The 23,615-nt window shown below is 41.3% G+C and overlaps 4 protein-coding genes across 7 annotated transcripts; 3 read left to right on the top strand and 1 right to left on the bottom strand.

Moving 5' to 3' along the window:
* The first annotated feature begins 6,442 nt into the window (after positions 1 to 6,442).
* tlcd1 (TLC domain containing 1) lies at positions 6,443 to 11,103 on the top strand. Its single transcript, XM_067247030.1, has 4 exons — positions 6,443 to 7,048; positions 8,005 to 8,087; positions 9,485 to 9,567; positions 9,684 to 11,103. Exons 1-4 carry the CDS (start codon positions 6,843 to 6,845, stop codon positions 10,086 to 10,088), a joined length of 777 nt encoding a protein of 258 aa, XP_067103131.1. The 5' UTR covers positions 6,443 to 6,842; the 3' UTR covers positions 10,089 to 11,103.
* Positions 11,104 to 12,128: 1,025 nt separating this feature from the next.
* Positions 12,129 to 14,960, top strand: rab34a (RAB34, member RAS oncogene family a). Of its 3 annotated transcripts, none has more exons than XM_067246471.1 (11): positions 12,129 to 12,184; positions 12,821 to 12,952; positions 13,077 to 13,168; positions 13,409 to 13,477; positions 13,605 to 13,706; positions 13,819 to 13,883; positions 13,993 to 14,044; positions 14,192 to 14,273; positions 14,365 to 14,455; positions 14,572 to 14,679; positions 14,794 to 14,960. In XM_067246471.1, exons 2-11 carry the CDS (start codon positions 12,878 to 12,880, stop codon positions 14,859 to 14,861), a joined length of 804 nt encoding a protein of 267 aa, XP_067102572.1. In that variant the 5' UTR covers positions 12,129 to 12,184; positions 12,821 to 12,877; the 3' UTR covers positions 14,862 to 14,960. The 3 variants fall into 3 exon arrangements, with proteins under 3 accessions (XP_067102572.1, XP_067102573.1, XP_067102571.1); XM_067246472.1 differs by lacking the exon at positions 12,129 to 12,184 and adding an exon at positions 12,204 to 12,438 and having other exon boundaries at positions 13,412 to 13,477; XM_067246470.1 differs by lacking the exon at positions 12,129 to 12,184 and adding an exon at positions 12,204 to 12,438.
* Positions 14,961 to 15,520: 560 nt separating this feature from the next.
* zgc:174895 lies at positions 15,521 to 17,739 on the bottom strand. Of its 2 annotated transcripts, XM_067246473.1 has the most exons (5): positions 17,477 to 17,663; positions 17,167 to 17,260; positions 16,776 to 16,922; positions 16,159 to 16,254; positions 15,521 to 15,982 (listed from the first exon to the last, which is right to left on the bottom strand). In XM_067246473.1, exons 1-5 carry the CDS (start codon positions 17,597 to 17,599, stop codon positions 15,840 to 15,842), a joined length of 603 nt encoding a protein of 200 aa, XP_067102574.1. In that variant the 5' UTR covers positions 17,600 to 17,663; the 3' UTR covers positions 15,521 to 15,839. The 2 variants fall into 2 exon arrangements, with proteins under 2 accessions (XP_067102574.1, XP_067102575.1); XM_067246474.1 differs by lacking the exons at positions 15,521 to 15,982; positions 16,159 to 16,254 and adding an exon at positions 16,378 to 16,673 and having other exon boundaries at positions 17,477 to 17,739.
* A 1,873-nt stretch (positions 17,740 to 19,612) lies between these two features.
* Positions 19,613 to 22,938, top strand: proca1 (protein interacting with cyclin A1). Its single transcript, XM_067246720.1, has 4 exons — positions 19,613 to 20,153; positions 20,274 to 20,406; positions 20,555 to 20,689; positions 20,819 to 22,938. The coding sequence occupies exons 1-4, from the start codon at positions 19,613 to 19,615 to the stop codon at positions 22,698 to 22,700; spliced, it is 2,691 nt and encodes an 896-aa protein (XP_067102821.1). The 3' UTR covers positions 22,701 to 22,938.
* Positions 22,939 to 23,615: the final 677 nt, after the last annotated feature.

Here is a 23,615-nt window from a genome sequence, read left to right as displayed (position 1 = left end):
CTTATGAAGTTATTTATTAGCGTTATAAAAGTTGCCTGAAAGTACACACGATCTGATCCCCTACTATGAGGATTACTGAAGGATTCTAAATCTTTGTGTCTATTCCAATATGTAATGATGGTATTCTATGACACAAATCTGTGTTCTAGAAAGAGTGGTCTGGAGTCGCAGAGGTCCGATAATATCAGCTTTAATGCAGCAGTTGGAAATCAACAAGTACAGAGCTCTGGGGTTGTCTACGTTTCCCTACCCGCAACAGAGTTTGGGCTGGTTCACGAAGTCCAACTGGCTATCTGTCCCTCCCCAGCATATATTTATACAGTGCTTTTAAAACAGAAAGATGAAAAGAGGGTTGAGCTTGTTCTCTCGTGCATCAGGGAGTTGTTCTTGCCTCCGCGTCCCACCTGCTCGGGTGCCATCTCCACCCAGATCCAAGGTTGTTTCTGAAACTGAAAAGATAGAGACACAAAGAACAGCCTGCTTCCCACACTCAGTGTGAGACCCAATGTTTAAGCCTGGGCACACTTCTAAGTTCATAACTTTAATAAGCACAATGCATAACTTTAATAAGCACAATATATTCTTTAAGACATGCCTCCTTCATAAATCCTGTTGTTATATTCACTCGTGCACAGTGCCCGTGATGCATTCAGTGATTAAAATGCCACACATATTAATAACTGGGATCATAGTTAGTGTCGTGCCTGATATGCAGCTGGTGATTACAGTTCTAGAATATGTGTTGTAATGTATTATACATTCTTTAATCCCTCTTTTGATCTCTGAAAACACCAGAGATCAATCAACATAGCCCGGACCAACCACCGCCTCCTCGTCCTGGTCAGCCAGCCCCAGCAATGGCATTTGGAACCCCTTCGTCGGGTTATCCTCAGCCGAGACAATGATCCTGTTACACAGGGACCTGATACATGGGATACAGCAACAGTCATGTTGATATTGATATAGCACACTCTTAAGTAAAATAGCGGAAACCTTCTTAGTCCAGTACAATTCTAGTGTGGTCAAGCAGTATCACTCTTGGCCTAGTCGTAACCCTCTTTTCCGGACTCTCACATTCGTAGCAATAGCAAAAGGTTCACTGGCCCTTCTCCACCAACTCCTGCAACGTACAACTGGATTCTGGAGCAGCACAACACATGCTCCAGTGGTACCACGTACTTCCTTTCCCCAGCACCCTTAGGGCGTGCGAGGTTCTCTCGATGACCTTGAATGGTCCTGTCCATAAATGTACAACAGGCTTTCCCGAACATCTGATGATGTATTGGGGCAGGTGGGACAGGGTCTTCAAGGGTAAGATCATCCAGTGAGAAAGGGGGGGGGACAGGGTCTCCAGGGGAATGGGGCCTTAGAACAGGGGTTAGGTAGTCAGACCCGCCGGTCTGACTCATCCTGAAGCAGAAAAGAGTTACAGTCCCAGCATCACCTTATCTCCCATGATCAAGCAGTAACTGAGTCAAATGAGATGCGAACAGTCGAACACCAATTATTAAACACAGATATTGAAATCAAGAATCCATTTAAGGATTTAAAGTGGATATTTTTAAAGTTCAAATAAATCCCTCCTTTCACACCCTTTTAGGGTGTGACAACAAACACAAATAAAAAAATATCCCATTACTGATTACACAATGTTGGCATACAAATCAACAATAATGATGAGACTATGCAGCGTTATGGCCAAGTGGTGAGGACACACTGGACACAGTGGGAAAACCCTAATGATGTTATAGGGGAAAACCCACCGTCACTCCACAGAGTGGACATTCGACATCCATGTATCCACGGCAGACCTGGACATGCTCACAGGCCCCCTTCACCACATACATACAACTTCAGCCAAGCTTTTAGAATTGTAATAAAATAAAATAAATTCGAAACAAATAGAAAAACCAGAAATTAGACAGGATATTTTAAAGTTGTCATAAGATCCCTCCCTTCATTGATAACTTTAATCAATACCCAATCTCCTCGTTTGACTCCTCCACTCTTTGGTTTACTGCTTCACCTGGAACAGAATTTAGCAGAAGACATCTCTTTTCTAGTTAGCATTTTTTATAAAATTGGTTAACCATTTGATTCGCCTCTTCATCATGCTATGTGAAAGGTTTAAGTTGTGGTATTACATATGATCTCCAATAAATCAATTCAAATGGTGTTATGCATCTGGTATAGGACTGGGAAAGACTTCAATTCACATAGTAAACATACTGTATCTATAATTACCAGGCAGTATTGACCCTTCAGTTTTCTTATTGTTGAGCAAACACATGTAACAGCATCTAATAAGACCATACATCATCATTTGATAGTCAACTCCTATTAGTCATGCCTAGAAATGACAATCTGTTTCTTTGTTCCCTTCTTTAGAAAATCAACTGTTAGTCTAATTTCTTTCAATCCAAAAAACCTTTTCTGTCTTTTAAAACAGCTAAGTTTAAGACCAATATTGTTTTAGATTCTCTGTTTTACCAAATCACAGCTCTTTTTATCAAAGATATGATCAAAGCAATTTTCATTATGCCAAACCAGAATCCGTATGCTTCTTAAATGAAATATAAACCAAATCATGTTCTTAATGTAGCTATTAACCAAACATTTTTCCCAACTATATTTTCTATAAAGGTCAGATAGGTAGAACTTCATAACTCGTTTTGCTGCAGTTCAAAACGAGCCAATTAGCTCAAACCATCATAACCACAATTTATCAGACTTGATGAGTCTTCCCAAATTATTTCAGAACTTAATGTTATAATAACCCTCTTCATAATACAACATTATCACAGCCTAACTGTTTATCCCAAACAGTATGCCAGGCTCTGATAAAACTCTCAAATAAAACTTAAAACCAAATTATAATTAAACTCCAAATAAAAGTACATTTATTTATTTTCTCTTTCTCATTTTTAACCAAATTACATCTAATACCTTTATCAAAACTCTTAAAAACCCTAGATTTTACTATTTTGACTTAAAATGTTATCCCATATACCTTCAAAGTATATTCATAGTTTCCTCTTCAAAACATCAGTGTTTAAACCAATCATCTCTTCACATCCACAAAACGTTCTTGTTTTATTTCATAACCTTCCATGATCCTCTCTAAACCAATCCTTTATGTAACTTTCCAATTGCTTCCTCATAATTTTTCACATACATTTCCTCAAACCATTCTTTGACCAACACAGCTGTTTAGCGTTTACCGTCTATTCACTTAATTTTGCTCTAGTATAACTCTTCCAATTGTATTAGAACCTATTTATAAACCAGGGGTATACCCTCTGGGATAACCTTTGTAAGATCTCGACGTAACTGACTCTTTTAGCCCCCACCTTTCTCCAACTCTCCTCGGGATTTCTTTAACTTCTTGGTCAAAGGAAAAAACACACCACACTCCTCTCTATTTTTATTAAACTCAATCTGACTCCACACAAATAGACAGTGTTCAGGGATTCTAACCCTTGGAGAGGACTCTAACCTCCCTCTGGACAAAGACAACGAGTTTAGGGACTCTAACCCCTGGAGAGGACTCTAACCTCCCCTTGGACAAGACCACAAGTTTAGGGACTCTAACCCCTGGAGAGGACTCTAACCTCCCCTTGGACAAGACAACGAATTTAGGGACTCTAACCCCTGGAGAGGACTCTAACCTCCCCTTGGACAAGACAACGAGTTTAGGGACTCTAACCCCTGGAGAGGACTCTAACCTCCCCTTGGACAAGGACAACGAATTTAGGGACTCTAACCCCTGGAGAGGACTCTAACCTCCCCTTGGACAAGGACAACGAGTTTAGGGACTCTAACCCCTGGAGAGGACTCTAACCTCCCCTTGGACAAGGACAACGAATTTAGGGACTCTAACCCCTGGAGAGGACTCTAACCTCCCCTTGGACAAGACAACGAATTTAGGGACTCTAACCCCTGGAGAGGACTCTAACCTCCCCTTGGACAAGACAACGAATTTAGGGACTCTAACCCCTGGAGAGGACTCTAACCTCCCCTTGGACAAGGACAACGAATTTAGGGACTCTAACCCCTGGAGAGGACTCTAACCTCCCCTTGGACAAGACAACGAATTTAGGGACTCTAACCCCTGGAGAGGACTCTAACCTCCCCTTGGACAAGACAACGAATTTAGGGACTCTAACCCCTGGAGAGGACTCTAACCTCCCCTTGGACAAGACAAAACACAAAAACGGTTGATTTCCCACCACTGTTGGTTTGACTAGGTACGATGAAACATAGTAATCGTCTAAATTTGGTTCTCAGTTCCGAATAGCAGTACTTTGAATTAACAGGTGTCTGCTTACCTTTTTTTTTATGTTGAGGCCTCTGACGATTACGTCTGTCTCCTCGCACCGGTGTATGGGTCTCTCCCCCGATCCGTCGGTCGGGCCGGAACCCTCTGGACTCCCTCTTTTCAGCGTCGGGGTCACCAGTTGAAGGATTCTAAATCTTTGTGTCTATTCCAATATGTAATGATGGTATTCTATGACACAAATCTGTGTTCTAGAAAGAGTGGTCTGGAGTCGCAGAGGTCCGATAATATCAGCTTTAATGCAGCAGTTGGAAATCAACAAGTACAGAGCTCTGGGGTTGTCTACGTTTCCCTACCCGCAACAGAGTTTGGGCTGGTTCACGAAGTCCAACTGGCTATCTGTCCCTCCCCAGCATATATTTATACAGTGCTTTTAAAACAGAAAGATGAAAAGAGGGTTGAGCTTGTTCTCTCGTGCATCAGGGAGTTGTTCTTGCCTCCGCGTCCCACCTGCTCGGGTGCCATCTCCACCCAGATCCAAGGTTGTTTCTGAAACTGAAAAGATAGAGACACAAAGAACAGCCTGCTTCCCACACTCAGTGTGAGACCCAATGTTTAAGCCTGGGCACACTTCTAAGTTCATAACTTTAATAAGCACAATGCATAACTTTAATAAGCACAATATATTCTTTAAGACATGCCTCCTTCATAAATCCTGTTGTTATATTCACTCGTGCACAGTGCCCGTGATGCATTCAGTGATTAAAATGCCACACATATTAATAACTGGGATCATAGTTAGTGTCGTGCCTGATATGCAGCTGGTGATTACAGTTCTAGAATATGTGTTGTAATGTATTATACATTCTTTATTACCTAAAATAACGTGTTCATAAAGTGTCATGAAACGTACATTTACCCTAGGTACAGAGGTAGCCTAAATGTCATCGCCTGTTTGGGACGTTCCCCATTCACACGTTATGAATGTACTAATAATGTAGGCGTACCTATAATGTCCAGGAAAAGGCGACATTCAGTAGGCTACCTCTGTGATACCTTAGGGAACGTTGTGTACCTAGATCCCGAACAAGCTGTGACAATTAGACCATATGGAACGTCACAAATGTTTAAGTTTCTTGTTAGCTAGTAAATTATTACCATTACGTAGGCGACCACAAATGACTTGTTATGATTTGCAACACAGTAATATATTGTTATATGTTGCCTCCTCCTAGTTATCATACCGTGTTCTAATCAATGAATACCTAAATAGATTACAACAACAATCCTCCCTGATCGTCTCCCTTGGATTTAGGCCCAAACGCCCCAAACAAACTACCAATGCTACACTTCAATTAAATCCCCAGTAGGAAGAACATAAGGTGGTGATTGGATGAGGCTTCGAGGTTAAACGGATAAGCCAAATCGGCACATTACAGTCTAAACTTTCCCAGCTCTGTATTATCCCGTAATCAGTGGTTTCAGCTTGTCAGTGAGTGTATTTGTTCATTTTATTTTACAATAGGTTTTGTACTCCTTCTTAGCAAATAGAATGGACGTGATATCGACAGTGGGCGGAGTAAAAAAATATTTTGGTAGTGGAATAATATTTTGTGAGGTGAACGCGACATGTTGCCATGTTGCAATGACAAGTTACATTTCCCTTCCCCCCTAAGATAGAGAGGCCAGCTGTAGGAAGTGTGCAGTGTTTATGGAAAAAAAGAGGGCCAGCAAATGGGGGTGGAGCAAGACTCGTATGATGTAGTTACTAACAAGTGAAGGGGCTTGCTGTTTCAGTTAAATAGAATTAATTGTAAAATGTGACTACAGTTTTGTGACAAAAATGGTATACTGCTCATTGAGTATACTCTGTCAATCCACCACTGATATGCAAGGAAGGTAGATTTCTACCCTGTATCAATCCACACACATCACAAATATGGGAGCTTTTTTATTAAGTAATGTCCTTAGTTGTGTTTTTGACATAGAGGCATACATTTTATAGAGTTTAGATTTTTAGGTTCAGATTTTTTACCTTTTGTGCAATAAGCTAGATTTTTAAGTGAAAAGGAAACTGCATGCAGCATGCTGCTCCTTTATTCTGTGGTTTTCTCAAAGCAGGCCACCACCCACAACACACCCTCTTTACCACTCCCCCTGTTCCCCAGTCACAAACTCGCAGAGGCTGTTTCAGCGGCAACTCAGTCCAAGAGAGAAAGAAAGAAAAAAAGTCTGTGGAATTGGAACATAATGCTTTTGAGAGTTCTGAGCTCAAGCTTTTGTATTTCTCTGCACAGGAAGTGGGAAATTTGAAGAAAAGTCTGGAACATTCTGAACATTATCAACAGGCGCAAAAGAGGGGAGGAGACTATCTCTGGAACAACTCTCTTCGAAGCCCCACTGTTGCTGCCCAGAGAGATACTGCATCACAAGGACCTGTCAACATACCCTGGAGCAGTCAGAAAAGCCGTAGAGACAACTAACAAGTAACGGACAGAACAACAAGGAAGAGGGAGTCACAGAGAGAGAAACAAGAGAAAGAGTTAGAATAGTGGGGGTGGAGAAGATGGAGGCCTTGCTTCCTGTTCTGCAGAGATACCCCGGCCTGTCTGTGGTCATGTGCTCTCTCATGTTCAGGGTGGTCCACAAGCTGTTGCAGAACCTGCCTGTACCCAAAGTGGTGGCACAAGATGATTTCCGCTCATGGAAATGGAAGAATCTCTCAATATCGTTGGTTCACTCTTCTCTCACAGGGACGTGGGCTGTGACCTGGTGAGTCTCCAGACTGGGTCCCTATTGTTCATTCATAGTGGATCCACATTATGTGTTGTGTTATTTAGGGGGGGTGGAGCAGGGCAGTAACAGTCTGCGTCAGGACAGACAGTGGAGAAGAAGAGCATGTTCAGACAGGGCCAGGGGTGGGGAGGCCTGGCTTAGGGAGGAGCAGACTTTCTGAGGGGGGTAAACACTGTTAAATCTACAGAATATCCTTTACCACAGGGGTGTTCAATCCTGTTCCTTGAGGTCTGCTGTAGGCTACTGTATGTTATAGATATGTCCCTGCTCCAACACACCTGATTGAGTTCGTTGTCATCAAGCTCTGTGGAAGCAAGAGAACAGCCTTTCATTTGATTTTGAATTAGGAGATTGAATAGAATTCCTTCATAATGTGTCACACCATAGACTTACACAAGCCAAACCGCCCAGCAAACCACAGGGTTGGTTAAAGTATTTCACAGGGGCCTACCTACCAGGGAAACTGGAAAAACCAGCTGGTTAGAAAATTGTTCTGAAAGTGTTAAGAAAGTTTTTAGTCAAGGATTACACTAACATTGAATCCTGGGAAATAAACATACATAAGAGTCTAAATATATAACTATTACGGCATCTGTTGTCACTTGTGTTGTCACCAAATATCAATATATAAATCAACAACTATGCACTTTTTTGTGTTAGATCATAAAATCTTCTTTTTCTGAGCTGCTTGGTAAAGATGTTGTGCTTGTTTTGTTTTTACCATACAGCCTTGTCACAGATGAACACTTATTAACATGTGGTGGTGAGCTATTGTCAAATATATTTGGTTAAGTCACAGGGCATGCTACAGTGAGAGTTGGCGGGAGGATCACTGTCTTTATGTCTACTTTGTCAGTCCTATCTCTACAGGATGAGCTCATTTATGTCTGAATGAAAGTAATACTGAATCTGTCCCATGTGTCCCTCTTCAGTGTGCTCCTTTGGCCAGAGATGCTGCACAACATCCACTCCTTCTACACCCCAATTTCTTACCTGCTCATCTGTGTTTCATCAGGTCAGTGAGTAACTGCATAAAAAGCATACTGTTATTAAAGTTACGTTTTTACACCCCTTGCTTGTACGGCATTTGTTAGGGGGGAGGAATGTCTTAAATTGTAAATGTTTACATTTACATTTAGTCATTTAGCAGACGCTCTTATCCAGAGCGACTTACAGTAATTACAGGGACATTCCCCCCGAGGTAAGTAGGTTGAAGTGCCTTGCCCAAGGACACAACGTCATTTGGCAGAGCCGGGGAATCGAAACAGCAACCTTCGGATTACTAGCCCAATTCCCTAACCGCTCATCCATCTGACTCCAAATGTTTAACATTAGACCTACATTTTGATGCAGTTCTCAACGTTGTTCAACTTTGTTATCTTGGGCCTTGCTCATGTTGATCAAATTAAGTAATTCAAAGGGGTTGTAGTAACATGATTAACCTTGTTGGTAAATTCAGGGCGTGCTTGCATGTCCCATGCTGTCCACAGTCTTGAAAAGACAAAAACAGACACTTAGAGTTCGATATAAACAAAGTATTCTGGAAATACTGAATATCCTTTTGGAATATTGAATGTCCTTTTCAGTAAAGTAACCTGAAAACCTGTGAGATTCCCAGGTTTTCCAGTTGCAGATTAAGAGCACAAACAAAACAGACCCGCCCATTTTACCTGGATCATAGAAGTGATGGACCACACCCCCACATTGCTATGGACACCAACCTAATCCTCAATAGACTGCGTAGTCTGGTGCCATGGCTGGTGGGAACTAGCTGCTGGGGGCTGTTGTTGTCGTCTTACATCTATCATCTTGCATGCGTAACCATGACAATGTGTGTCCATGGAGAGGCATGCAAACAACCTCTAGCTCTTCTGAGACAAACTATCTAAACAAGAGTAGAACACAATATACCTATAGAATTCCATCTATGGCCGGTTACCTGTCACACTTACCCTCACAGTGTGGTGGCTGGCTTATGAACACAAATGTGCTTGTCATTTTATCTTAATTGCCTCTTGGAGGGGCACCCAGGAGACCATCTAGGGTAGATTATTACCTCCAGATTGTGCTTAGTACTGGGACTCATAAGGCAAACACAATATTATCTTCGTATTTGAGGGGCTGAGGTTCAGGTTATTGATTGATTAGTCATGCCATGCAATGTTGGAAGTAGGTCAGAAGGCAGAGGGATATGTACTGCACGCACAGTAGTTCATTAGTGCTGTGACCCGCACTAGACATCTGGTAAGCTGCACATTTGATTAATATCTTGGTATCACAACATGGTGTTCTGAGTATGCCTTGATAACCAATACCATACAGTACATGATCAAACCCAATGCAGAACCAATGTTGAAGCCACTCATTTACTCATCTGACTGAGATGTAACCCATATTTCGTTTTGTTGATAGGATACTTCGTGCAAGATGCATGTGACATTATCCTAACTGGACATGCAAGAGGATCATGGGAATTCCTAATTCACCATGTGCTGGTAAGATAAATAGACAGTTTCTAAATTGCACCTGAATGTTGCACACTTATCATTTAATGTATTTATTAGGTCTTGTGTATTATTATAGATAGTTGTTGTTGTTTTGTTTTCCTCAGGTGCTGTGGTGTTTCCTGTATGCCCTGTACACACAGCTGTATGTGGCTGGTGCTGTGGTGGCTCTCTTTGTGGAGGTCAACAGTGTCACCCTGCATCTCAGGCTCATGCTGAAGTTAGCCGAAGCCCAGTTCTCTGATTTCTATTACATTAACAAAATGTTAAACCTCTTCACCTACGTATTCTTCCGCCTTAGTGCCCAGTTTTATCTCACATGGTACATTGTGAAAAATTACTCCTGGCTGGACCACGGTGGCTACTTTCTTATCACCATGATCCTGATGAACCTCATGATCCTGATCTACTTCTACCGTCTGATCCGAGCAGACTTCTTCCCACGCAATAAGGCTCACTCGGCACAAAATGGCACCCATTTAAACAACTCTAAAAAGTTTCTCAATGACTGACCAAGCTGGCAATGTGACTGATTCACACAAACCAGTGTGTCGCCGTTGTTGTGTGTTTGGTGGTGTTTTGTGTGTGTGTGTGTATTCTGTAACTAACATTGTTTATCAAATGAAACTTCACACACTGTTGTTTTTGTCACTGTGGGTCTGTATAGGGGTCTAGTGGTGCTGCCAAAAGCAGCCTTGAAATGGAGGGGACTGCGGTACATCCCTTGGCTTGACACTTCTCTATGCGATGCCTTTTGTGGCTAAAGAAAAGCTGGGCGGCAACCACATTGCTGGTCACATGGCAACATCAGATACTGAAGCACATACTTACATTGTCTAGGAATGTCCAAATGTTACCTAAGACTCTTATCACATTACAGTACTATATGACTATACATTTTGTGTGGAATGCTCATTAACGTGATAAACCTTTCGTTAACAATGTGATGCCATAAAAAGGGGAACAATATTGCCAAGCTATTTCATGGGGAATAGCTCAGAAGAACATCAAAGTGAACCACTTTCCTAAGTACAGTACAATCAATAAGCTCTGGTTGGTGTGAATTTGAACGTTTAAGGGAAATGTATAGTTTGTTTTGGTCAATACATAGATGATCAGTAATGAGATTAATCATAAAGTACACACTTGAATGCCTTGAACATTTCTGGGAATCACACTTCATCACGCCAAATTCATTAAAAATACAGACTAGATCCCAGCAACATATACTATAGTTGTGCCTTTCCAATATACTTTAAATGTGACTGGGATGAACCCAGAAATCTCCTGAGCAACTGAATCAAAAAGGGCCCTGTGAGATATGGGGTAAGCCTATTGCCAAAATAGTTATTTTTTATTTTTTACCAAATATTAGTGGGCCTATTTTGAGAATGTAGTTGACTGTCAGAATTTTCTTTCGAAGTAGCTTTTTTGACTCATGTTTTAGTGCCTTGATGTGCCTTAATTGAGCTTTTGGTTTATTTAATGCGTATTGATATGTTTGACCAAATAAAATTATTATGTGTCGAGGAATAGCGTTGGTCATTATGAATCGGGATGAATAGGGAGTCAGGTGGCTGAGCGATGAGGGGATCGGGCTAGTAATCCGAAGGTTGCCAGTTCGATTCCCGGTCATGCCAGCTGACGTTGTGTCCTTGGGCAAGGCACTTCACCCTACTTGCCTCGGGGGAATGTCCCTGTACTTACTGTAAGTCGCTCTGGATAAGAGCGTCTGCTAAATGACTAAATGTAATGTAATGTAATGAATCACAACAAGGAACTAGTGAAAGTAGAGAGCATACTGATCTGACTTAAATGATTCCCTTCTCCTCCAGTCTCTGTCGTCAGGCTGAAAGTCTGTCAGTATTATTGTCAGCAGTATTATTCAAGATAAACACACTCCATAGGTAGTATGGAAGCAAATCAGTGACATGATGTTTTGAATTTTTAAAGGCATTGAATACTTAATATCGAAATATAAACACACCGAATTTGTTCGTTTTGAATTCACCTCTTTAAAATTGAAATATGAATTCATTTATTTAAACATAAATTATTGGGTCTGAGGGGACAGGTCCGGTCTGAGGCAAGCAATACCTTGATATCCCGGATGTTGCAATCAGAATTTTTTCTGCTCGAATTTTTGGGATCTGAATTTCACCATTCGAATTTTAGCAGCCTGAATTTAGTTTTATTTGAATTTCTGAAGCTTGAATTTTCTTTCATAGAATTTTGGGGATCTGACTGTTCGAATTTGAGCACCTTGAATTTCTGACCCTTTAATCATTGGATCAGAATTTTATTTTTACATTGAAATAAATTAATATTTCAATTTTAAAGTGGTGAATTTAAAACCAACAAATTATGTGGTGTTTATATTTAAATATTAAGTATTCAAAGCCTTTTAAAATGTAAAACATTATGTCACTGATTTGTTCCATACAGTATCTCCATAACAGAGAAACAGCATTGTATTGTCTGTTGTTTCGAGTGACGTGGGCACAAATCTCGGCATTTGCCAGCAGAGGGCTCAGACCGGCTCCGACACGGAAAAAGTAGGCTGTGGCCTGTTCTATGCTATCCCACATTCCACAGGGAAAACCTCAACGTGAGTCATAGTGGTCCGCTTTGAATACATTGAAGTACATATCATGCTGACTTTTGTTGCCTAACTTTCGTGGAATGGATTTGAGTCATGTTTAGTTTGAGCAAATAGCGCTCAATTTAAGTATTTACATGAAAGGGCGTCACTCGCATCAGTAGACTTATGTGAAACAGTTAGCATATTGTGGACTTTATTTTGTTTGCTGAAGACTGGACGTGTGGGTTACCACGCGTTGTAAAATATCTTGTCCCGTTAAGGTAGGCTATATGGCAAAGTTATGCATCCTCCATTGAACCAATGCTGCTTTCATGTTCACGTTTTCGTTTTTTGTGCCATAACTTACAATTGTGTTTTTTTTCTTGAAAATTTGTCTTTTTAAGTAAGTATATTCGGGCCACATTCAAATACTTGTACTACACAGCCCATTATCTTTAGGCTGTGTAAAAGTCGTGTAATTAGCTACATTTAGGGGAAGTCAATAGTCTTTGTTCACAACATTTCTGGACAATAGGATTAAAATAGAGATTAGCTCTTCCAGACCATGACAGATGCTAAATTGCTCTTGTTGTTCTGTGACTTGCCCACTCTAGTTTGTGTAGGCAACAGCACTAAATCACATCCTAACCCTTCTCTATGCAGAATTTAGGGTGGTAGTGTGGGGTACATGGCCCTCTGAGGAGCATTTAGTTTGAAGTAATGTCGGTCAGAATCCCGACAATGAGTGTGCTTCCTCCTATTCGAAGGGACCGCATCATCGCCCAGCTCCCTCAGGTAGGTTGACAGTAATGCTGAACAGTGGTTTGTGACTCAAACTTAACTTTAACTTGTAGCTGTCTTGTACTTTTCCACTCCTATTGTTTGGTAGACGCCTCACAAAGCTGACCTTCTTTTCTAGTGTTTCTGTGAAGAAGCTGCTCTTCACACTAAAGACGGCTTCCACACAAAAGTGAAGACTGCTTGCCAGGAGCAACGCACTGGCACTGTAGGGTGGGTACGGTTAGAGGCCCTGCTGACTTTTCAGCAGATACGTACACTTTCCTAATGCAGCCTTTAAGACACTATACACTCCTATGGCAATGGGAAGTGCTGATTGGGTTCGGTTGCTGAGTATTGTCATGCACTGTTTGTATATTGCTTTGGATAAAAGTTTAAGCTAAATGAATACAAAGTAAATGAATGTTTTTCTCTTTGTTGGTTTCATAGTCTCTGTGTAAAATGTTCATCCAGTAGGTTTAAGATCTCCAAGGTGATTGTGGTTGGTGACCTTGCTGTGGGGAAAACCTGTCTGATTAATAGGTAAGCAGATGCCCAATGTGAATACCATAGTCACAGTAAGATTCAGTCCAAAGGCAGTTTGGGCAAATAAATAACTGAACTGCTGTTGGTGCTTTGGTTTAATAATTCATGCAATCTCTATCAACAGGTTTTGCAAGGATGCTTTTGACAAGAACTACAAGGCAACGATCGGTGTTGACTTTGAGATGGAGCGTTTTGAGGTTTTGGGTGTGCCATTCAGCTTACAGCTGTGAGTCCTTATTGATCTGCACTTAGGCTACACTGCTCTGGCTTCATTAGATGTATACTGTTGAAAAATTTCTCTACATATTTTTATATTGTAAATATGCCTATACCTACAGGTGGGACACTGCAGGCCAGGAGAGATTCAAGTGCATCGCCTCTACATACTATAGAGGAGCTCAAAGTACTGGAAAATAGTACTCATGAATGAAATAAACCAGTGTCAGATCTTTGGGAAAATATTTGTTGTCCTTGTAAAGTACCAAGCTAACTTCATATCTCTAAACTTCCAGTTGTCATCATTGTGTTTGATGTGAATGACGTCGCCTCCTTCGGCCATACCAGGTAAACACAATTCAATTACTATACGTAGTTCTTAGGAATATAGGTCACGCTCTGAGCATTTGAATTTTATGGCGTATAATAACAAAACATTAAATGTATGTTTGGTCAAATGGTTAATCCACATGTCAAACTAATGTTACTCCACAGGCAGTGGCTGGAGGACGCTCTGAAAGAGAACGACCCTACAAGTGTTCAGCTCTTTCTCGTTGGCACAAAGAAAGACTTGAGCGTACGTGTGTTTTCTGCTTTTGTAGATTACATTACTAGATTGTTTATCAGATTTCAGTTAGTTAAAAAGAAAATGTGTTTTATGTCTTCAGTCTCCTGCACGGTACTCTCAGATTGAGGAGGATGCAATCAAACTGTCACAGGAAATAAGTGCAGAATACTGGGCAGTATCGTCACTGACAGGTAAACTGATTCTCTCAGACTGTTTTTACAGTCTCTGAGCTATTCCTTCAATCAAAACATGAATACAACACTTATCTTGTGTAGTTGCAAAACTAATGTGATGTGAACTGGTGTAGGGGAGAACGTGAGGGAGTTCTTCTTTCGTGTTGCATCGCTGGCATTTGAAGCCAATGTTCTGGCAGAGTTAGAGAAAAGTGGATTGAGGAAGATTGGCGATATTGTCGGTGAGTATCCAGATCTACAATTGTTTGGTTTTTTAGCTTATTGCTATGTCTGGAATGAATCAATTCAGCTGTCTGAAATAGTCACAATGCAAGTATGCTCTCATTCTGTTTTAGAAATTAACAGTAATTCCAAAAACCCGAATTCAGCATCGAAGAAGAAACAGCCCAACTGTTGTCAGTAGAGAGAAGCACCGGTGAGATGATGGTACTGTACACAAGCCAAAGGGAACATTTTCCCAAGTCCAAACGTGAACCTGAGATCCCCTCTACCACTCCCAAACACATGGAATGCTGCAGTGAGAGCTGACAGCCAGAACATTGGGGTTTGCTTTCACAGACATTCAAACTGAATTTGTGCTGGCTAGGGAAGAATAGTCCTCAGTTGGATGTGGTTTCCTGTGGTGCTGCTTTTTCATCTTGCCCAGTTATGATCCATTCATTCCCTGGTGTTATTACGCTTTCTAGTATTTCAGTGGTCTTTTCCTTGTGGTATGTCCGTAAAAGGCATATGGACAATTATTATTTCTTTGAAACTAAAATGTATAACAGTATTGCTTTGTATTAGAAAAGTATCTGCACAATTGTAATATTTTTCTTAGACACAATATTTTAATAGCGGCACTGGGAGAGATCAGCATAATTTATAGATTTTCAAATGTTCTTCAAGGTACCTTTTTAGTTCAGTTGATTTTAGGATCAAACATATTGTTTTAATCACTTTTATACCAACACATTTTTACTGGCCAAATACATCAATAAATAACTTGTATACAGTTCCAGTACAACTTATTCCAAAGTAATGTTTTTATAAAAGGTACAGTATAACATTGCTTAATTAGACTTGTGATGGTACTGTTACTCTTGTATTACATCAATAAATGTATTAAACATTTCAGATCAAATTTAATTTGATTGCCCTTTTCACATGCAATGTCATAGAGGGCTTCATAGATCGGCACATATAACCATCCTAAACCATAAAGGAAGACAAGATAATACTCCCAAGAAAACTCCAGAGAAGTTAAAGAAACTTTGGGAGGAGTCATTCCCCTCTTTCCAGAGATGGTTGGTGGATATCTGTCCTAGTATATAAAAACTGGATTTTGAAAAGTATATATTAGTGTTAAATAAATTTCCTTGGAAATGAAGCGTGTAAGGGTTTAACTCTTGAAGCTTTTGAAATAATCTAGATATTGTTCATCAATTTGACTCTGAAGTTCCTCTGGGATGCAGTGAGAGTATTTGTAATGGTCTTTGATCCACTTCCCTCCCTCGCTGTTCTCAATAGCCACAGCAGTTACACCTAAAGTTACAAAACACATATAAAGTAACTAACATTAATTTACAAAACGCTACTTAAGAAGAGCAGACTCAAAAGTTTATAGTTTATATTTTTAGTTCGGATTCTTACAGAGAACAGGACTTTTCCTACCCACATTGAGCATACATAAGTACTGATAGGGCTACACACTGACTGACCAACAACAGTGGCTCCTTGCTTCTCCACCAGTTGTAAGGCAGCCTTCATGGTACCTCCAGTCTCTATCCACTGGTCTACAATCAGGACCCGAAGGCCTGTTGTCACAGGAAGACCACTGTTAGTGCAGTTGTCACTTATGTCAGTTCAGCCTTAAAGTCACATGGTGCAGCAGGCAGTCAAACTGAGTAGGACAAACAGACAACCAGTGAATACAAAGTCCCCTGGAGAGGACATGGTGTTCCAGGCACAAATATTCTCCTGATGCTTGTCGGTTCCTTCTTGCCAACACTGGGGGGCATTGTGCCACAGGAAATTAGGATTGCTTTGCCATGACAGAATTACTAATTGGGCCCATACAGTCTTGGCACCACGTGATGTGTGTTGCAGGGTTCATTAAGCTTGTCAATCCACTGTATACCATCTGTTACCACACTGATGGTCAAGCAGAAGTAAGAAACTTTGTTGTCATCCTTTTTTTCCTCATCTGAAACATTGGACCTAACAGGCTCCACTGCTGTTTGAACAGTCACCAAAAAGGAACAATATATTCACCAAATAAACAAAGTGTAACTAAAGTAACTAAATTGGGGGATTTTAAGAAAATGAAATTGCTCACCTGGTTTTAGCACATCCAGTCTTACTTCCATTACTTTTTCCCTGCCAGAGTAGTCGCTGTACTTCTGACTCTGCGTTTCTATACACAGGTGTCCTGACTTACGGATAGCCAGGAAGCCTTTTCCTAGTGTGGCGGCCACTGCCGACCCTGGAAACAGCCAATAAACCACTTTAAGATCCATTAACATTGTTGTTGAACATTTCAAATATGTGTGTTTTCTGCTTCTCCTTTAGACACAGCTGCATGGCCTAAATCTGTAACTCTAAATTTAGTCTCTCAAAGTGTTGGGTTCCCTGCTCAATTTAGCAAGCCTGTGCTTGGAAACGTTTTCATGACTGCACTGAACCAGCAAATCAAGTATAGATAATAATTATATTGTCTTTATCTTTACCTAAGATGAATCCCATTGCATCTATACCCGCAACTAGGTCGATAGTTTCATTCTGGAATGGACAGAGAAGGTCCTGCACACAATCTGACAGGGCCTGGGATGAAATATAGAGAATACATTAACAAGACTTTTATGGTTTTGTATCAAGATAAAGTTCTATTAATGCAGTTTAGCGTTTCTGCACACAATCAACTACAACCGACTCTCAACCACGGTTTGTATGGACAGTTATTGCCCTCAATAGCATCTGTGCTCATTCACGTTGCTGTGACAAACCAGAACGCACAGGGTCACATTTATTGAAGCCTACCTGGGCGTTACAGTAAAGCCTTGATGGGTCAAGCCAGGCAAAGTTTGATCCTTTGGTGTTTGGTGCCATTAAGGAGAGGTACCAGCCTCTATTTCTGTCTTTTGGAAGCGCCAGAGGGTCCATCTTCAGGAGAAGTCTGGGTGGGGAGGACTATTCTGCCTGGGAATCTGCAGACGACCACTATCAGATTGCACGGGGGCGTGAATGACACAGCTATACTATTCATGACTGCTGAGATAAGTTTACTTATTATGAAAAAAGTACTTGCCCATGTGGAGAAGCATAGTTCCATGTGATTGAACAGCTAGGAATTATTTACTGAATCAATATTTCCAGTGTTTTCTCTGATGGCTCAGTTTACGGTATCTTCAGGCGGAATCTTTTCCACATGAGAAGTAGGCTATTGCAGTTTATGTAACCTTATGAAAAACCTTCAAGGCTACCGGATGTAATTCGTTTCTTTATGTTTCATATTTTACAAAACAGTAGGCTACAACTTAATTTGTCAGCATTGCAATTTTTTCTTTCTTTCATTTAAACAGATTGTCCTTTAACTTGGTATTTCCAAGAGGCAAAAATTGTCACTATCACACCACACCTTAAAGCACATCGCAACATGGTAACAAATGGTCAAGAAAGTTTACAAAACTCTTACAATTATAATAGTCTTTCGGTCTCACAGCTGTCCGCCTGTCCACCAAGTTAATAATGTAGGCTAGGCTGTGTCCGTGTGAACAACTGTGACATCTCTGTGCCATAAGGCATTTTAGTAGTATGAGTCGGTTATCTTTTCTGTTTAGAGAGCATGTAGCTTATCACTGATGGCAAGCCAAACTGCTCTCCACAGAGCCGTCAATAATGGCCGACAAAAATGTAGCACTAGTTGATTTAAATCCCACTTTATTTGGAGCACCCCGGGATTACAAAGGTTACAAGAGTTTGCCGGTAAATCCTCACTGAGCAATTGTAGCCCGCGTTTTGCTGCCCAGGTTTGGTCGAATGTTCCCTCTGGTGACTTTGCATCACTTCACTCCGCCCTCAAACATTCGCTTCTCGAGAGTGCTTTGCAAAGCCAACCAAGCCAACAATGTGACAACATTGGGGTGATTTATAGTTTGCCGACTCGTTGCACATGATCCCTACAAGCCTAATGGAGTGTGAACACTTGCATGGGATGCAAATTGAAAATCATAGCACCAATTTCTAACCTAAAATTGAGCTCTAAAGATTGTTTTTTAGAAGGTTAATTACTGGAATTTCTTGTTAAGACGACTGGGAAAAGGCAATTCAGATTTGGCTTATTAGCTGCTTAGCTACTTTTGTGCACAAAATTTGTGAGCTACAACTTTGCATCTTCAAACACGTCCTTAATTGATTCCGATAGCAGGTACCAATTATTATTGCGTGCACACTTGTGAGCCTTTCCGCTTCATTTTTTTTAACTACTTTCTTATTCAGTCACTCATCAGCAATGCAAAACCCTTTGTGGAATTTGCAAGATGTCCAATCTCTTGGTTTAGAGGAATCACCCCATCCTCGTTACCATGGAAAGCACCACAAGAACCTCCTCCACTGGAATAAATCTCGACTTCTTGGGAAAAGGGGTGGGGGGTGGGGAGGTAACTTGCGGTCAATTTACGAAGAAGTCGTTGCTAGTTCACACCATTCATCTTGAATTTTAGGCTAAATAAATGTAGATTAATCCGTGCTAATTGTGTTTGCAGCTGTTTTAGAAAATAAATGCACAGCTTGGCATTTTTTCCAACACCTTTTCTACAACCCCCTATCCATCATCTTGATGTGCCGGTATATTATATGTATTTGTAATAAACTGTTATATTAATCGGTATTAAACTTGTTGGCTATTCATGTATTTTATGATGTGCCCATTATCCTATATTTAATGCCAATATTGCTCCAGATCCTACTGTCAAACTGAAAGCGTCAAAGGATTTTACACGTCCACTGAAGGGGTTAATGTGGATGACAAACCCCTCCCAGCAATGTCAGTCATCGTATTTATAATCACACCACTTCAAGTGTCGCTTTAAAAGCCGGTGGATACAAGGGCGTGGGAGAATAGTAACAGGCTACTGTCTTCGGGCGCATGGTGCAAAAAAAGGGCCACCTGCCATAATGTGGTCTGTGTTTTTTGTATTCCTGTCTTACCTGGACAGAAACTTTGTCAAAGGAGAATTCCTAACCTACTCTCTAGATGGAGGAAAAGAGGCAAAGGCAATGTTTCTCATGCTCAACAGCACATTCTGTGCTAAAATGTCTGTAATAGGAGAGAATTACCTTTACCAAGTATCAGATGGAGTTGAAGAGGTGAGTTCCGTGCGTGACCCAGCCGGAAAACTCGTGGACTGCTCGGTGACAGTGAACCAAATGCAGGTGAAGTCTTTCATGCATATTTGCAGATTGGGATTGAAGGATCAAACGACCAAATTAGAAAATTTCGAAACGAGTTTTGCTCACTTGGCGGATGCCAAAGCCAACTGTCAAGAGTTTCAGAGGAAAACGGAGCGCAAAAGAGTCATCAAAAATATGAATGCACGACCGATACAGGATCAAAAAGATGAGGACAAGGTGTTAAGCAGATCCAAGCGAGGATTTACTTATCCTGGGACACTTTGGTGCGGTGCAGGCAACATCGCCGATGATGTTAATCAACTGGGTAGGGAGAACATTTTATATTAAAAGTATAGATCATGTTGCTGAGTTAAAAAAGGATACTTTATTAATTTACCCACCCATGTTGTGCACTCATAGATGCTTTGCTCTTGTACTTCCTCAGGGGTATTCGCTGAGACCGACAGTTGTTGCCGTGTTCATGACCATTGCCCCCATGTCATCCATGCGTTCTCCTCAAAATATGGCTACACAAATTTCAAGTGGCTTTCCGTTTCTCACTGTGACTGCGATAATGCGTGAGTGAGTGTGTGTGTGTGTGTGTGTGTGAGAGAGAGAGGGGTGGTTCTCCCAACAGAGATTGAAATAAAATACAATTTGACTTACTGGTCAGCCTGGACAAGCTAGAGACATTGAGTGAGTAGTTTTCTCTGTCACATGCTGCAGGATGAAGGACTGTCTGAGGAAAGTGAATGACTCCTCATCCAGGGTGGTGGGACAGGCTTTCTTCAATGTCATGGAGGTACCCTGCTTTGAGTTCATGTATGAGGAGCAATGTGTTGAGAGGCACTGGTATGGCATGTAAGTATTTATGGAGATTCCACAACAAGTTCAAACGGTTTTAAGTGAATTTCTTTACTTTCTAATGGTGAACGTACGGATGCCTAATCAACTATCTTTTATGTCTTACTCTTCTTTCAAATTCAAAAGGTGTAAAAAGTACGAGAAGATGCCTGTTGCAGTGGCAAAAGAGTCCATTCCATACGACTTTGGAGGCATTGACGTTATTGACGTATTGACCTTGGCTCCTCCTCAACAGAAAGAGTCCAATAAATCAGGACTAGAGCAGGATGGACCGGAGGGTCCAACAGAGCCTCCGGTGTCTGGCTCCCAGACCACGGGTCCTGAGGAACCGTCCCTTAGTAACGTGGTTACGGCCGCTGAGGACTTCATCAAAGTTCTCGCTACTGTGTCCACGTCTCAAAGTTCGACCACTGAAGCTGCCAAAGGAGAGGCGGAGTCCTCTGAGAAGAAGAAGAAGAAGAATTCAGAGAAAAAGAAAAACAAAAAAAAGAAGGCTAAGGGTCGAGGGAGAAAGAGAAAGCAGAGGGTCGAATCCATCTCCAAAGCCGAGGAGGCAGCCCCAGGTACACCTACAAGCAGCAAGGCAGAGGAGGTCGATAATAAGAGTAACTTTGTTGATGAGCCAAGTAAAGTTGTTCAGTTTAACAGGAATGTAAATTATATGATAGATCTAGGGGGTAAAGAGGAGCCGTCCAATGATGTTATGAAAGATCAACCAATGACAGATGAGGAAAATTCCTCAATCACTACCTCAATCTACCCAACCAGTCCTGTGAAGAAGGAGCTTAAGCTGGATACCCAATCCCACACAGAGAACAAGCAAACAGAACTCCTCTCTGTGACAATCAGCATCCCCACAACTATGCAACAGAAGAGGTTGAGGCCAAGACAAGGGAGAAAAAATCGCAACCACATATCTCCAACTTTTCCTCCAGAACAAGCTACAACCCACAATGCCGTTGACCAGGAACTCCTGGTCAAGACCACAAACACTTCAGTCGTACAGAGCAGCACTCCAACGGTCCCCTCAGAGCAGCCGGAGCAACAAAGGTTGGGACCTACCACAATCCATGCCCGCGCTCCCATTGTGGCTCCCCTCAAAAGAAAAAGACACAGGTCAAAAGAGAGAAAAAACAGAAATAAAAGAAGGAGAATCACCTCCTCTTCTCCTATTGAGGAGGCTGCGGCTCAGCATTCCACTAAAGATGAGTTTAGAGCGATTATAGGCAGCCCAACTCCCACTACTGTTAAAACGGCAACGGACCTTGACTCTCACAGACCAGAAAATGATAGTGATATGTCACCTTTAACTACCTCAACTAGAGCTACTACTACTGCTAGTACTTCTACTGCTGCAACTATTGCTACAACTCGTGCTACTACAACTAGTGCTGCTTCCTCTACCACAACAGCTGCAACCTCTACATTGAATGCCCACCAAAACAAAAGGCAACGATCAAAAGAGCGAGAGGGGAGAAAAAGAAGGAAAAAACTTGTACTCCCCCTTTTGGCTGACACCACATCTCCCCAGAGCGCTTCTGAAGAAACCATGTCAGTGCTGTCTGCTACTGACAGCCCTGCTGTGTTGACCGTTCCTCCCACCTCCACCATGGGGCTGGTCGCCGTGGAGAACGATGGTAAACGCGGGCGTCTCACTGCCACGGCTGGAACTCTCGTTCTCACTGCAGGAGGACACGGGTCAAGAGAGGGAGAGCGCAAAAAAAGAAGGAAAAAAAACAGTCCAGCTGTTTTTAACGTAGGCGTTACACCTCATAATGACAATGAAACTGATCCTAGAACAAAGACGACTGCAAGGCTGAGACTCCAAACTATGCCCTCTGAAGATGCTGAGATTGAAGAGTTGAAAGATGGCATTGAGCAGGTCCTCTACACTGCACAGCCCAGCACACCGTCCATGAGCCTTATCCAATCCATTTTACAGAAGGCTGAAGAGCAACTAGGTTGGAAGAGAAGAAGAAAAACAAGGCTTTCCAACAAACAGCCCTGAAACTATACTTAACATGCTGCTAGCATAGAATGATAGACTGCATTGCCATCTTATATGACCAGCCAATCTATTGACTAGGAAAAGTTGCAATGCTGACTAGTTGTTTTATCTGTGATATTTGACGAATCAACATTATAGCCATTTTTCACAGTAATCATATCAACGTGATTGGGGGATCAGTATTATGTATAGAAATATGTATGCCTACAAAATAGATTAATAAAATATTTAAACGCTGCATATTTTAGTATATTGATTTAAATTGGTGATTGTGTGAATGTAACACATTAAGGTCATGGGCCTGACAGCAAATCACTTTGTCACTATTCACACAGCAAGGAATGTTAAATCTTGAGGGGGAAATGCTGTGTTTTATCTTCTTAACAGTAAACCTGCTTAGGTATACTTTTCTGCAAACAATGCTAGCCATACTATACACACCAACAGACCTGCACATTCCAAGATTATTTACTATGCCCTTTGTTCTTTGGGAGACTGGCCCTGCTGGTCCCCTTCAATGCGACTTAAAGGTTTTGAATGAAAAAGGGGTTACATTCTTATCTCTGGATTATAGGCCCTCTTGGCACACTATCCCCCCAGGCAGCACATTAGGGGTTGTAACACCCACAGCAGAGCATCAAATCCCTTATCAGCTGATTCCCACATGCTTGCAACTAAGAGGAATTTAACTAAATGTGACTGGCACCTTTTGATATTCAGAGAACTATTAGCAAGGATCTCTCTCATAATGTATAATATTACCTTGTTATAACTACATTAAGTTCAAGAGGAGAGTACTATGATACAGATCCAGGTTTCATATTCTCACAGCAGACAAAAGTATTCAGAAGAGCTTGGCCAGGTAAGTAACACATTTATGACAAAGCTTTTTTATTACCCACCAAATTGAACTAA

The sequence above is a fragment of the Osmerus mordax genome, chromosome 11, assembly GCF_038355195.1.
Source record: "Osmerus mordax isolate fOsmMor3 chromosome 11, fOsmMor3.pri, whole genome shotgun sequence".
Lineage (NCBI taxonomy): Eukaryota > Metazoa > Chordata > Actinopteri > Osmeriformes > Osmeridae > Osmerus > Osmerus mordax.
Note: the sequence above shows the minus strand (reverse complement) of the source record. Positions and strands in the feature narration are given on the sequence as shown.